A 13627-nucleotide genomic window follows, 5' to 3' on the forward strand; every position below is an offset into this window, starting at 1 on the left:
TGCTTTAGTGTAACGCTACGGATATTGAAAATGTTTTCATACTGCAAGAAAGAGCTGTTAGGTCTATTTATAATATTGGAGCTCGAGACTTATGTCTACAATATTATATTTATTCACAATAATATAGATCTATTCAAAAGAAACGGTGACAATCATTTCATAGACACGAGGAGAAAGGTAAACGTATAACACCTAGATTCCGACCTCGCAAAGTTAATACATCTTTCCTGGGGCACGATATTCTTTTTTATAATAAGATTCCACATAAATTTTTAAATTGGTCTATTAAAATATTTAAAGCCCATGTCAAGCAAAAAGACATTGATAAATAAGGCATATTACTCAAAACAAGATTATAAATTAGAATAAGACTACAAAAGCTTGGACTAAGTATTGGTTTCTAGGCAGGATATATAAAAATTTAATTATTCTTTACTGACATATTCTGAAATTAAGATGGTGGAAAAGTCTTCTCAACTACTTCTTTCTTGCCGGTTCTCGGTAGAATCGATTCAAAAGTGCTTTTATGTCGTCTGTCGTCATGCATCGTTGTCAAATTGGTGATAGTTAAATGATAGATATTTCGTTCGTAAATTAAAAAAGCATTTATCTTTTTATATTTTGTTTTTTTTTTTACTTTTAATAAAAAACGTTGTACGAAGTATTAAAAGTCTTGTTTATTTAAAAAATATCTATATTATTTTATTAAAAAATATATCTTAGATATTACAGTTCATTTGTTTTACTTTAATTACTTATGTGAATATAATAATTTTATTAGTAATATTTTGTACTACGCAGTAACAATATTGAAATAAGGTGCCTAAATTTTAATTATTACATGAGTAAATATGTGTTAGAAATACATTAAGAGAGTTGTATTATTCGAAATACCAAAATGGTAAACGCTGTGTGTGATTTGATATTTCCATTAGTTTAGCATTGCCATTCCATGGCAACTGGCGGCAGATTCTTCCCCTAAAACCGGAGCCGCTAAGTGATCAGTGCTTTTTCTTTTTCATTTTCAACTTGGATCTCTTCTACATCTTCTGTTTTCCTGCAAATATATGTAACTTATAGTATAAATTTTACCAAATAGTATTATTTGTTAACAAATATTATTATTTTAAATCTCAGCGTAAGGATAATTAACATTTAAAATATAAATTTTACCCGCATAAAGTATAACTGTTTACGATCCTCTCGCCTTCCTCTATAGTCTGTGGCATCTGCTGTCCGTTTGTCTCCGGTAACAACACGCCCACACTGCACGCGAGTAAAGCTGTTATACCTAAAATGAGTATGGGGAGTTGCCGCCACAGTCGCTCCTATATAAAAAAATAGACTATTTAAGAAATTATAACATCTCGCTCATAGTGTATGAAATGCTTTCACAACATCTACCGAGACTACTACTGCTAACAAACGCCTCCGGTATCGAGCGTCATATATTTAGTTTAATTATATACGTATGTCTTTTGTCCTCTCACATAATGCGCCATCTCAGACGATTCAGCGGCTTATCAAAAGTCCTCTTAGAAGTCACACACTCGTATAAACCGACGGGAAACTCTCACAACTCCCACCCACACCGATAAGATCAGAGGCAGGCTCGCGTCTCACCGAGAAGACGACGAAGGGCGAGACGAGCGTGGCGACGTAGCCGCTGACGTGTATGAGCGCGGAGCCCGACGCGCGCACGGGCGTGGGCAGCAGCTCGGCCGACCACTGGATCGCCGCGTTGTACGACATGTTGATGGCGAAGCGCGCCAGGATCGCCAGCGACACCTGCGGGACCCCTGCGACACGCGCGCGTTACTCTTGTGGCCGCCGATGGAGGCGGGTTATTATTGTTAAGGCAAAGGACGCAACTTGGAAGGTGCCAAGAGTGCACATCGACTGTTAAACTTTCATCAGACTTACATATTCAACGTAGTATTTATATACATTTGAAGGTAGGCTTCGTGCCAATTCGTTTCACAGAAAAATAATACTTTTGGTTCCAGTTTCAAAGGTGAGTCCAAGCCATATCTTTGGGTAATAATTACCGTTCTGTTGAAATGATGAAAGATATAATACCTTTAGGCACTAATGTCATGATAAGAATGAGTATTCCGGACACGGCCAACGGTCCACACGTGAGTATTCTTCGACCCCACCTGTAAATTAAATAAAACCTCTAAATATGCTATTTTTGGAAATATATTAAAGTTAATATAAAAATAAAATTGTGAAATATTTTAACATACAATAGTATTTCAATATGCAAGTCTTGAATTTGTTGGTATTCCAAACGTAATTGCTTTTAAGTTTTTTTTTTTTACAGATTCAAAAGTGCATTTTCTGGGCGGTAATTTGAGAGATTATTGTTATTATTATTATTTTATAGAACTCTAGCTTGGAACGAACGAACTGAACTAGTTATTTTTCTTTTAACGTACGTACCTGTCCAATATCAATGCCAGCAGGGTCACTGAGGGTATCTCAGTCGCCGATGTTAGGGTGAATGTGATGAAGAAGTCGAGGCCGAGACCCTCAGACATGCGAACGAGAGCGTCAAAGATGATCGCGCACGCCATGTACACCAGCACCATGAGGATAATCACCCTCCGGAGAGGACCACTCATGAATAAGTCTTTGATCGACTCGTTTGTCTGTCTCGTTTGACTTGCGGAGACCTGCCAACATGGAAAATTTTCAGCCGACTTGAAAATATAAAAAAGAGAAGAAGGACCATAACCATCCTGTTTTTTTGTCTGTCGTTTTATGGCAGACAAATTTGATTTATTATTGAATGAGATTTAACAGGTGAATTGTACAATTTAAATTTTAAACAAAATATTCCGCTAATGACCGTCATTTGTTTTTCAAATCTGAACAATGCGTTTAAAATGCCCTTATGGAAAAATGCTGGAGCCACACCAACGCTATCATAGTGACGATTCATGCTTTTTTTTTTTGCAAACTATATAAGATACCCAAATTATATGTCCATAATCTAGTTCACGATCTGGAAACTCTGATTTAAAAGCTATTGATAATAAAATGATTGAGATCTGATTGATAGACCTCGTGCTATTTTCCTTATTGATTACATTCTCACGTCACCATGACAACAATATACAGCACCGGTGTTATCGCCTACACGTGTGTCAGGACACATGTAGGTAAAAATGTTCATTAAGATAATCAGAAGTCAGATTCAATGGGGAAAAACTACTAGCATTCTAATCATCACAATGCTGTCATCATAAGTATTGGCATTTGAATTTAGACTTTTAAATTCATTCATTGAAACTCAATATAGTTGACCTTAATATTATCGCGAAATTCAATTAATTATTCGTACATCGATAACAACTGTATCAGATATTATTGATAGTAAGTATCACCATATCTTGGATTTTCTTATTCAATTAATTAAACAAAATTATAGTCAAATTTTAATAGTCGATCATTCAATACTACTGTCGTCCTAGTTTCATTTAAAAAAGGAGATATAAAAGCGAATGATTATATGAGCAATGTATCGTGAAACTAAATTTAGACTAATATACCGTTTAGCTATCAGACTTCCTATTAAATACGAATTCGAAAAGCCAATCTATTGATAACAATAATCAATCTTTGCATGCATTTTTACTTCTCAAAATGGTGCACTTTAAAGTGCATTAATTAACTATATATTTATACTACTTAAAGAGCCGAGATGGCCCAGTGGAACGCGTGCATCTTAACCGATGATTTCGGGTTCGAACCCGGCAGATATCACTGAATTTTCATGTGCTTAATTTGTGTTTATAATTCATCTCGTACTCGGCGGTGAAGGAAAACTTCGTGAGGAAACCTGCATGTGTCTAATTTCAATTAAATTCTGCCACATGTGTATTCCACCAACCCGCATTGGAGCAGCGTGGTGGAATATGCTCAAACTTTCTCCTCAAAGGGAGAGGAGGCCTTAGCCCAGCAGAGGGAAACTTACAGGCTGCTAATGTAAAAAAAAAAATTAACTTATTAACTGCGGCTACATACGAGTAAAAGCAAACTCTTTCGCTATATCATAGTGCGCTTTAAACCGTTTAATCGCTTCAGCTGTCTACTAATAATTTAAAAGTGTTACAAACATTAGTACTTACGACAAAATCATCCATAACGTCCTCTGGAATTTTTTTCCCGTTTATTTTTTCAAACCGTCTTATAACCTTCACGGCGTCGTTGACGCGTCCGCGAGATGAAAGCCACCTGGAAATTAAACGGAAGAGATTGGACTGACTGCCTTACCATTCAACACTCAACTCATTTGCACCTTTTGAGCAATTTACCTAGCGCTTTCAGGTACTGTGAAGGGCACGATGAGCACCAGTAGGAAGGGTAAAGTAGTGACCCAAAGCAGTCGTTTCCAGTCGCTCACCCACAGCGCCAGCCACGGCAGCATGAGGCAGCCGGAGCCGAAGTAGAGTGCTATGGACATGTTTGCGACCATCGTGCGGTATCGCGGCCCAACGTACTCCAGCACTGGGACATAAACAATAAATTAATTCAGTGAACGATTCCAAATATACGATACAATCAATTTTAAGAGACCAATATTCGTATATATTACACTTATAAGCATTTATTTCAATTTGTGTGGACTTTTTAAAAAGCAAACAAACTTATTCTATACAATGAGAAGGATTAAATTACCTAAAATGTACATGGTCATAAAACAGCTATCGTAAGAAGTGCCCGCTATAAACCTACAGAACGAAAAGTCCCATAGACCCGTCGTGTAGATGCTGCCTATACCACCGACGAATGCCATCAGATTTGTACCTAAAAAAATGAATTAATCTTACCAATAAACCTTATTCAGGGCTCTTGCACATTAATTTTGTTTCTGCGAGATTAACACTCATTATTGGCGTTTGAATTTATGCGCACACTACATTTCGTGTATCAATAAATCGAACAAGAAAAAGAAAATACAGTTCCAACATTATTTCAGAATGTCTAATCTATCTTTGAAGTAATTTTGTGTTCATACGCACGTCTACGCTCGTACAAGACGTGCGTCTGGGACGAATAAGGCGCGCGTATATTTGCTTACAAGCACTAGCTTATACGCTCTAACCAAACGCTAATTTGAAAAATCCCTTAATATATTAAGCCATTTTTAGAATTACAATATTGTAAATGATTTATAAATAATTTAAATAAGCCACAATGATTATATATATCTTATAATGAAATACTTTATATGACACGGTGATTAAAATCAATGATTATTATATACAACTCAAAGATTATTTTAATCATAATATTCTGCCCTTATATTATATATATAAAGACTTGAAGTATTATAATTGCGTACATTCTTACCTACCAAAGCGGGCACACGGCCGAAGCGGTCTGCCATCCAACCGAAGAAAATTCCACCGATGAACGAGCCGACGAAAAATATCGTCTGCGCGAGAGGACCATAACCAGCATTCTCGCAAACCCAACCTCGCTGAAATAAGCGTAAAACAACATTAACTAGACTCGATTTCAGCCGATTAACTTAACAGCGGTGTGTGAGCAGACTTTTAGTTAAATTAAACCAAACATTTATTTGATGAAACTTGCTTCCAACTTTAGTTAATTTAATTTCTTTTTTTTAAATAATGATCGATGAGATGGAATATTTGACCATGCTATAACATAATCCGTATACCATCTAAATTGTTGGAAATGGCAAATGCCGAGCTATAAAAAACTATGAAATGAAATAGGTATTTGTACAAAATATTTATTTAAATTAAATAGTAATGAAAGAATGAAATAAATTTGCAATATTTTCTGATTAAACTTTCTATTGAGAACATTAATTTATGACAATTTTGTTTTTGCCTTAAAAAAGGAAACTACAAATTGTTACAAATATTAATTGAATTCGAGACAGTTAATAAAATAATCACAACCACAATAAACATTATTGCCACACAAATATATAGTATATTGTGCTTTCAATTCAACAAATTCCTACCTCACTAACTATAGTCGGATAGGGGATGTCCTTCAGCTCGAACTCCCAGCCGTTCCTGCAGGGCACGGTGGGCGTATCTGGCGGCACGCTATAGTTCAGCAGCACTTGACTCCAATTTGCATCGTACATCAAACATCGCTCCAACTCAATACCCGTTACTGGTGCTGTGAGATTACGTCTGTAAGATAATGACATTAATTAGATACGGAGATATAAAAACAGCTTAGCCGTAGTAAGCTTTTAATGATCACTAATTAACTAATTATATTACTATCGGTCACTATTAACCATAAAACTAAAGTATCAATCAATATTTATAACAAAAAAGTAACAAAAAATGACCAAAGACGGCCTAAAAATTTCTACACTTTTTAAATACCCACCCTCATGAATCGATCAGTTATTTACGTGGAGTTTAACCGAAGCATTGGGTTATCGAAATAATAATAAAACACCTAGTAAAAATCGATCTTTTTTTTAAGATAAAATAGATTTTATCTGTGATATTGTTAAACATGTGTACCCTGGAGGGTCGGCGCTGTCGCCAGTATCTGAAGTGATGATACGAATCAAGGAAAAAACACACATATATTCTGATGCAATGTATAGATAACAATTTTTATATTATTTAAATCCTTGATAATAGTTTGAATATGAGGTAATTTAAGTAATTACTCATTTGTTATTAGTCTCGTATTTTGTATTTGTTTATTTTAAGTTAAAGTAATTATTATTCCCCTTTTGATCTGTGTAGGTATACACATATTTTATACTAACGTACTTATTATATATATTATAATGTGTTAACCAATTTTAACATGAGTAATTTTTTTTTGTAATCACGTATTACCGTAAACATTATATAATACTTACACAGTGAAGACTGATATTCAGTATATATTATTATTATTATTAATATAAGTATCCCTCATTTCTGAATTGATCATTAAAAAAAAAAGTAAAACCAAGACCTTTTCGAAATATATGTTTTGCCGAGACGAAACTAGAGTAAGTTTGACTATCAATATACGATATTTTAGTAATTTTAAATTTTTGATGACTATTATATTGTAAGATTGTTTTGGGATCATAATTCTATTGTACAGTAAAGTATTATAAATGTCCCACTGCTTGGTTAAAACTTTTTCTTTTTTTGAGGACACAATTATGCCACACTTGAGTGTGGTACGTATGTGCCAGGATGACATCTGACGCATGTAGGTTTCCTCACGATGTTTTCCTTCATCAACTCAGTGACAGTTGACCAGGCTTGAAATTAATGCCGTCAGTGGAAAAGACGAAAGGCCAAAATCGTACTCCTGGGTAATGATATTTAATGTTAAGTTGGTAAAACTTATTTGCCAAAAATTTCAATTTGGTGCTTTAGCGTTTCTTCCTTTCCATTGACAATCTGAACTATGAGTGACAGCTTGGTGATCACGACTCTTCGTCATGACTAATATTCCACAAGTCATACGTTACCTTAACTCAATATCCAAGTGCTCTAATTCCGGAACTTTACACCAGTGCCGCTGTGGAGTAGCTGTGATGAACATCTGAACGAAGTAGACGAACGCGAAAAATATACCGAACGGTGCCATTCCGAGGAACAGCAGTTTCTGGTAGCGGCCCAACTCGCCGACGTGCATGAGCACAGCTTCGAAAGCATCACTGTCATCATTTTTCTTCTTGTTGAGTTCCTCTTTGACATCCTGTAATAATATAATAATACTAATATATATACTTATATATGATATTAATATCTATACTAATATAATAAACACGGAAGTTAGTTTGTCTGTCTGTTGCTCTTTCACGGCCAAGCCACGGAACCGCATTTGATGAAATTTGGTATGAAGCAAGCTTGAACTCAAAGGAAGGACATAGGTTTTTATGCCTAACAACTAACGACGAACCCCTAAAACGCGAGTGAAGCCGGGGGCGACAACTAATCACTACATGTATTGAAGAAAGCTGCGGAGTTACGTTTTTTATTTCTAATATCTGACGAACAACACCTAAACGCAACCTAAACGAGCGAAACAAATAGTTATAGTATATATTTACATACATACATACCGAACTTTTTAAGAAATCCGTGCCATTACGACTTCTGATTGCTTGTACGCATAAAGAAGTTCTGCAAGCGGCAAAATTATTGAAAAAGTACTTTTTTATCTCCAAGATGCCTCAATATCGCACTGTTGTGTATAAGTAAAAAAAATACAGACCATACGCAATAGCGTTCAAATAAGAATTATTTTGTTTAATTACTATAACTAGTCTGAAATAAACTTTTTCTTTTTATAATACAGATTTTTCTTCTCTCCATTTAACGACAAATCTCTATAACGTCAAAACACACAGTCCCTAGAGTGTCGTTATGTAGAGTTTACTCTGTATATCAAAAGATTTAAAAAAGTTTTTTAATTCGGGCAAATGTGTAACGGAGATATCACCGTCAGATACACTAACTTGTTAACATAATTAGCTAAAATTGATAAGATAAAATAAACATTGAATAAGTCAATTTACTAAAAAATACATAAGGTTAAATCTCAACCTTTGTCAAGTATATATTATGTAGAAATAAATTTATAAAACTTTATCCCAAAGTCCAAATAAACCTAAAAATTTATTGACTGAATTAAGTTTGCATTACTACGGAATATTCGTCGTAACTCTGGCGAGTTCTGGCATAGCGTAACATTCCGTAGTGATACGAAGCATGAAAAAAATGTTGTTTTTTTTTTAATGCTGGCTATTCGTATAAGCAAAGCGAAAAAAATATAAGTACAATATTTTACATTAGATTATTTTTCACTTTTTAATCCATTAAAGTTTTATTTATTTAATATATATTTAAAAACAAAAAAAGTCGATCAGTCGACATTTTTAAAACATATTTTGATAATAATTACAATCGTCGATTGTTACGATGAGCCAAAAATAAAAAGAAAAAAAAAGTAAAATTGTAAAAAAAAACTTGCAACATTACATTAAGGCATGTAAAAGAACATGAATATAAGATTTAATCCAGGCCTCTGTTTGTCAGAGTTCTGTTTAAAAATATTTAATATTAAATCGATTAACATAAAATTAATTCATATTTTCTGAATAAAAGCCAAAATCTATCAAACCTCAATTGTTCGTTGATCTTCCTTCGATAAGTCATTGAGTATCATCTTGAGATAACATAAATAGCACTTGTTAATATTAAAACCACACACTACCACGATATATAAACGCTTATAATCAAATGCCTATTGGGCAGAAATTGCCGATAAATATAAGTTACGCAAGATAAAAAATACTATCTTGCCTTATCATGCTACAGCTAGTAAAAAAATCGGGAGTTTGGAAAACCACTAATGCTACAACTTATATTAAGAAACAATAGTAATCTTGAAATAACGCTTATTTTTAAAATAATAATATTTGCAATAAATATGTAATTTTTTTAAAATATTTATATTATTGACAGTTGTAAACGGGCTTGACCGTATGAGTATATTATGAATGTAAACAAAAAACTATGGGGTATATTATGGTAACTAACAATAAAAATAAAAAAAATTAAGTCTTTATTAGTTTAAATTGTTTATACTGCTTGATATCAAAGGGCAAATTATATCGGATTCATTATGAACAGAAAAACTGGACATATCAATAGTTTTTTATTAAATTAAAATACAAACTAATTCGATGGGCACAAAATGTGAACTTACTCTATCTGTCAACCTTTGATCTAGACAGAAATTAAAAAAAAAAAAACAACAATAATTCCAAAATATAATAAATCTTTACTAATAATAAAAACAAACTTATGAATGAAATATATCATCTATGTGTTGCTACTATAGGTACTAATATGTATTCAAAAGTGTTTATTGTTATTGTTAATGTGATAAATTTAATTTTTTTTTAATATATTATGATTATACTAATGTTGGAGTATGTACTATGTTAATTCGTAGAAAATATTTTGTCTCGGGTACAGTAATAACATTATAATCGATTCTATACTAAATTTAATCGTAAATGCACAATGAACAACTGTTTACGTTTTTATTTAATTTCATTCAGCATTTATTTAATAATTAAAAAAAAATAGAGAGTGAACTTAAAGTGTACTTAACGTTGTTTTCATTATTACTCGCAAGCCTATACATAAATTTAATTCTACAGTCCCCCAAACTCATAGATTCAAATAACGGTTTGGATGAATAAAGGTATCCACTATAAATTTCATTATAAGTTGTTTGATCAGAGGGAGTTCTCTTTCTCCATGAACGTCAATAAGAAACGGAAAAGACCATTGTTTTTTATTTCAATATATTTTTTGTGTGTAAAATAGACACTAATTATGTATAGGTAAAAAAATATATATCTGTTAAAGTTGCCCCGAAGAGAATACAAATCCAGTTCGAAAATCGAAAAATAAATTTATTTATTTTGCTCAATTTTAGCGTAACAATAATCTGTGACATACAGAACCCAATACTTTCATTAATTAAGTTGTCAACAAGCCGTGAATTTTAATTGATCAAGCGTTTTAAATTGATTTTCATGTGTATCAAATAAGCCGCTTTGAGGCGAATTGTGTTTCGCAAAAAAATTCGATTGTAATGTTTGTGACAAGCTTGACGAATTTTACTGTAATTATGTATTGACAAGTTTTTAAATTATTAATATAAATACAGCTAGTGATTAATCAGCTTATGGAAAATTTAAATGACATAATCAGTGTTGCCATGGCAACTTTATCAAAACATTTTATCTGATACCATTAAACCAAGTGTATGGTCGTTTTGGTTTCTTGAGACAGAAACGTTTTACTAAAACATTAGACATATAAACATCATCCTCCTGCCCTTATCCCAATTTTACTTGGGGTCGGCGCAGCATGTCTTCTTCTTCCATACTTCTCTGTCGGACGTCATCTCACAAGTAACATTCTTTCTAACCATATCGTTTTTCACACAATCCATCCATCGTTTCTTGGGTCTCCCTTACCTTTATATCCATCCACATCCATTCTCAAAACCTTTCTCACAACATGGTCCTCATTCCTCTGCATAACAAGCCCATACCAAGACAGCTTTCCAGATTTCTTCTCGGTTACCGGTGCCACTTTCAAACTTCCTCTTATGTACTCATTCCTTACTCTATCCATTCGCGTAACACCACACATTCCTCTCAGCATTCTCATCTCCGCCACATGCAATTGTCTTTCAGTCATCCCTTTTATAGCCCAACACTCTGATCCATATAGAACAGTAGCTCTGACCATGGTCTTATAGATCTTCCCTTAAGTTTAAGGGGATTTTTTCCGATTGCGTACTGTTAGGAGTACCTGGAGCGCACCAAACCGTGTATTTGACAATGAAGTTTTAATTAGAATTGAAGGTAGGACACACTGGTAAATTAATCTGCAAACCAATCATTTTCCCACTTCAGAACGTGCTATCTCAATAACGACGATACTGTTTTATATTATTAAAGTAAAGCGAGCGACACATGTGATCGGCAAAGGCCTCCTTACCTTTTAAGGAGAAGGTTCGAAGGTAGTTCTATCACGGCACATATGTGACATATCTGTATCGGACATGTTTGCTGAAACTGGTTTCACGGGTCATATTCACTGCGACATCTTGTCTAGTTAATTTATTTTTCAAAAAACATTAATTTGTAAAATATATGTTTTTTTGCCGTCACAATGACAGGAAAATCCCCCTTTAAAACAAATTTTGGTAGTTACAATTCCATCATTAAAATGGACATATGTATTGGCTACACAAATATTTGGTCTGGGTATTTTCTGATTTTCTTATATCTTCGCGTGCTTAAAAGTAATGCTTTACTCTATATGTATACAGAATGTGTTGTCACGTCCATATATAAGTAGGTAATACTTATTTGTAAGAAACCTCGAATATCTCGCGCAAATATTTACAAAGCCAAAGAAAAGATGTCGTGCTGTGGTTGACGACAAAAAACCAAGAAGTGAATTGTCGTGTTTAAAACTTAGTGTCTTACAAATATAATATTTATTATTTATATTATGTAAATATAAAAAATAAAAAAAAATACTCAATTATTCGTAAGCGTTATTTTATTAGTATTAAATGGCCCGGTTTCACATACGGTATATCACGTGCCACGTGATCTTAAATCCTCATAATAATAAAGTCTACTACTCGTTCATAACATGTCTAACCATAGTAATTTGTAACTAAGTGAAACCGAAACCTTGAAAAACAGTAACGATGGTGATAAAGTTCTTACAGATTTCGGTCACGGAAGGTTATTCTATGGAGGAAATTAGGAAACTGCGCAGAACATATCATAGTGGAAGTGTGTGCGGGCAAGACCTCAGTTACACGACGACTTTATGTGCATTTCATAGCCCGAGAGTTTTTGTAGACACTTTCAACTACCAAACTCCGGACTAACGAAAAATCTGACTTTTTAATGCTTTATGTTCAGGACAGGACCTCTGGATTTGTGGCGAAGCTAACAGTCATTTAATAATATTAAAATATTGTTTATTCATGAAGTTCATTAGCAAACACGAAACGAATTATAAATATCGGGTATAGAAAATCTTAGTGCGATTTTTCAGGTTTGACAACGAGATCTTCGGTTATTATTTACGATCCTTTCATAAACACAAAGTACATTTTATATCGTACCTCTTATGTTTGGGGTTTATCCACGATCATATTTTTTGTCGGCTCCACCTGAGAAAGTTCGTGAAAAATAATAATAATAATACAAAATCGTATGATCGCAGTAAAAACTCGAATATACAGGGTTATTGGTAATATAAAATGTACATATGTAATATAAAGTGGATTAAAACACTTACATCGCGAAAGTTTAACAAGGTATTGACATAAAAAATTTAAATCTACCCAACATTTGAAAGGCGTATAAAAAATAATAATAACAGAGAATAAAACACTTCACTTAACTTTAAACACAGAATATTTCTGTTTCTTAGAAAACGTTAATATCGTTATGCGTAGCCATGTTTTAAAGACCTCATTTTTTTTGCTTCACCTTATAGCTACAAAAATAACACACATATTATACCTGCCAACGAAAATATATGAAAGGAGAGGTAACGTTCCGTAGCAAGACGACACGTTCATTAATTAATTTACAATCACTACATTCTATTTACCTCTAAAAATAAACATTGGCCTCATTTAAAATATATTAAATTTCATTACGTTGATATTTAATAGTTTATTAGTGTGTACTAATATTTTCGCGAACGGATGACTTTTTTCAAATTAACATAAACATTTATCTATTACACAAATGTAAACTGAATAAAAAGCTTATATAACTACATTTTTTAAAGCTGGGGTGGGGGGGCCTAATTCAGCTTTTACACCCCGGGCCTCTGACAGGCTTAGTCCGCCACTGCGTTCACTACGACACGGACGGTCGACTGTACCTATGCATTTTGAATTAGGCAGTTTAAACTATCAAAATTTGAATCTCTAGAGCGTGGACAAACTTTGATCTATTTCTCACACTCAAACCAATTTTTATGTTATTTATATTTCTCATTTATGAAATATTCATTGGTGATTATAAAGTAACAAA

At 33.4% G+C, this 13627-nt stretch overlaps 1 protein-coding gene across 2 annotated transcripts in view; it reads right to left on the bottom strand.

The window, feature by feature from the left end:
- Nucleotides 1–674: 674 nt before the first annotated feature.
- Nucleotides 675–13627, bottom strand: part of LOC113392228 (organic cation transporter protein-like) — a 33783-nt gene continuing 20830 nt past the window's right edge. Inside the window, exons 1-12 of one of the 2 annotated variants that reach the window (XM_026628535.2) lie at nucleotides 9148–9276; nucleotides 7490–7719; nucleotides 6008–6185; nucleotides 5362–5491; nucleotides 4687–4815; nucleotides 4323–4515; nucleotides 4137–4242; nucleotides 2446–2678; nucleotides 2080–2159; nucleotides 1624–1799; nucleotides 1174–1328; nucleotides 675–1057 (exon numbers count right to left, since the gene is read on the bottom strand). In XM_026628535.2, coding sequence (XP_026484320.2) covers nucleotides 994–1057; nucleotides 1174–1328; nucleotides 1624–1799; nucleotides 2080–2159; nucleotides 2446–2678; nucleotides 4137–4242; nucleotides 4323–4515; nucleotides 4687–4815; nucleotides 5362–5491; nucleotides 6008–6185; nucleotides 7490–7719; nucleotides 9148–9192 — 1719 coding nt within the window. In that variant the 5' untranslated portion in view covers nucleotides 9193–9276 and the 3' untranslated portion in view covers nucleotides 675–993. Of the gene's footprint in view, nucleotides 1058–1173; nucleotides 1329–1623; nucleotides 1800–2079; nucleotides 2160–2445; nucleotides 2679–4136; nucleotides 4243–4322; nucleotides 4516–4686; nucleotides 4816–5361; nucleotides 5492–6007; nucleotides 6186–7489; nucleotides 7720–9147; nucleotides 9277–13627 lie in introns of those variants that run through there. The other variant, XM_026628536.2, reaches the window with a different exon arrangement.

This window comes from Vanessa tameamea, chromosome 5, assembly GCF_037043105.1.
Source record: "Vanessa tameamea isolate UH-Manoa-2023 chromosome 5, ilVanTame1 primary haplotype, whole genome shotgun sequence".
Lineage (NCBI taxonomy): Eukaryota > Metazoa > Arthropoda > Insecta > Lepidoptera > Nymphalidae > Vanessa > Vanessa tameamea.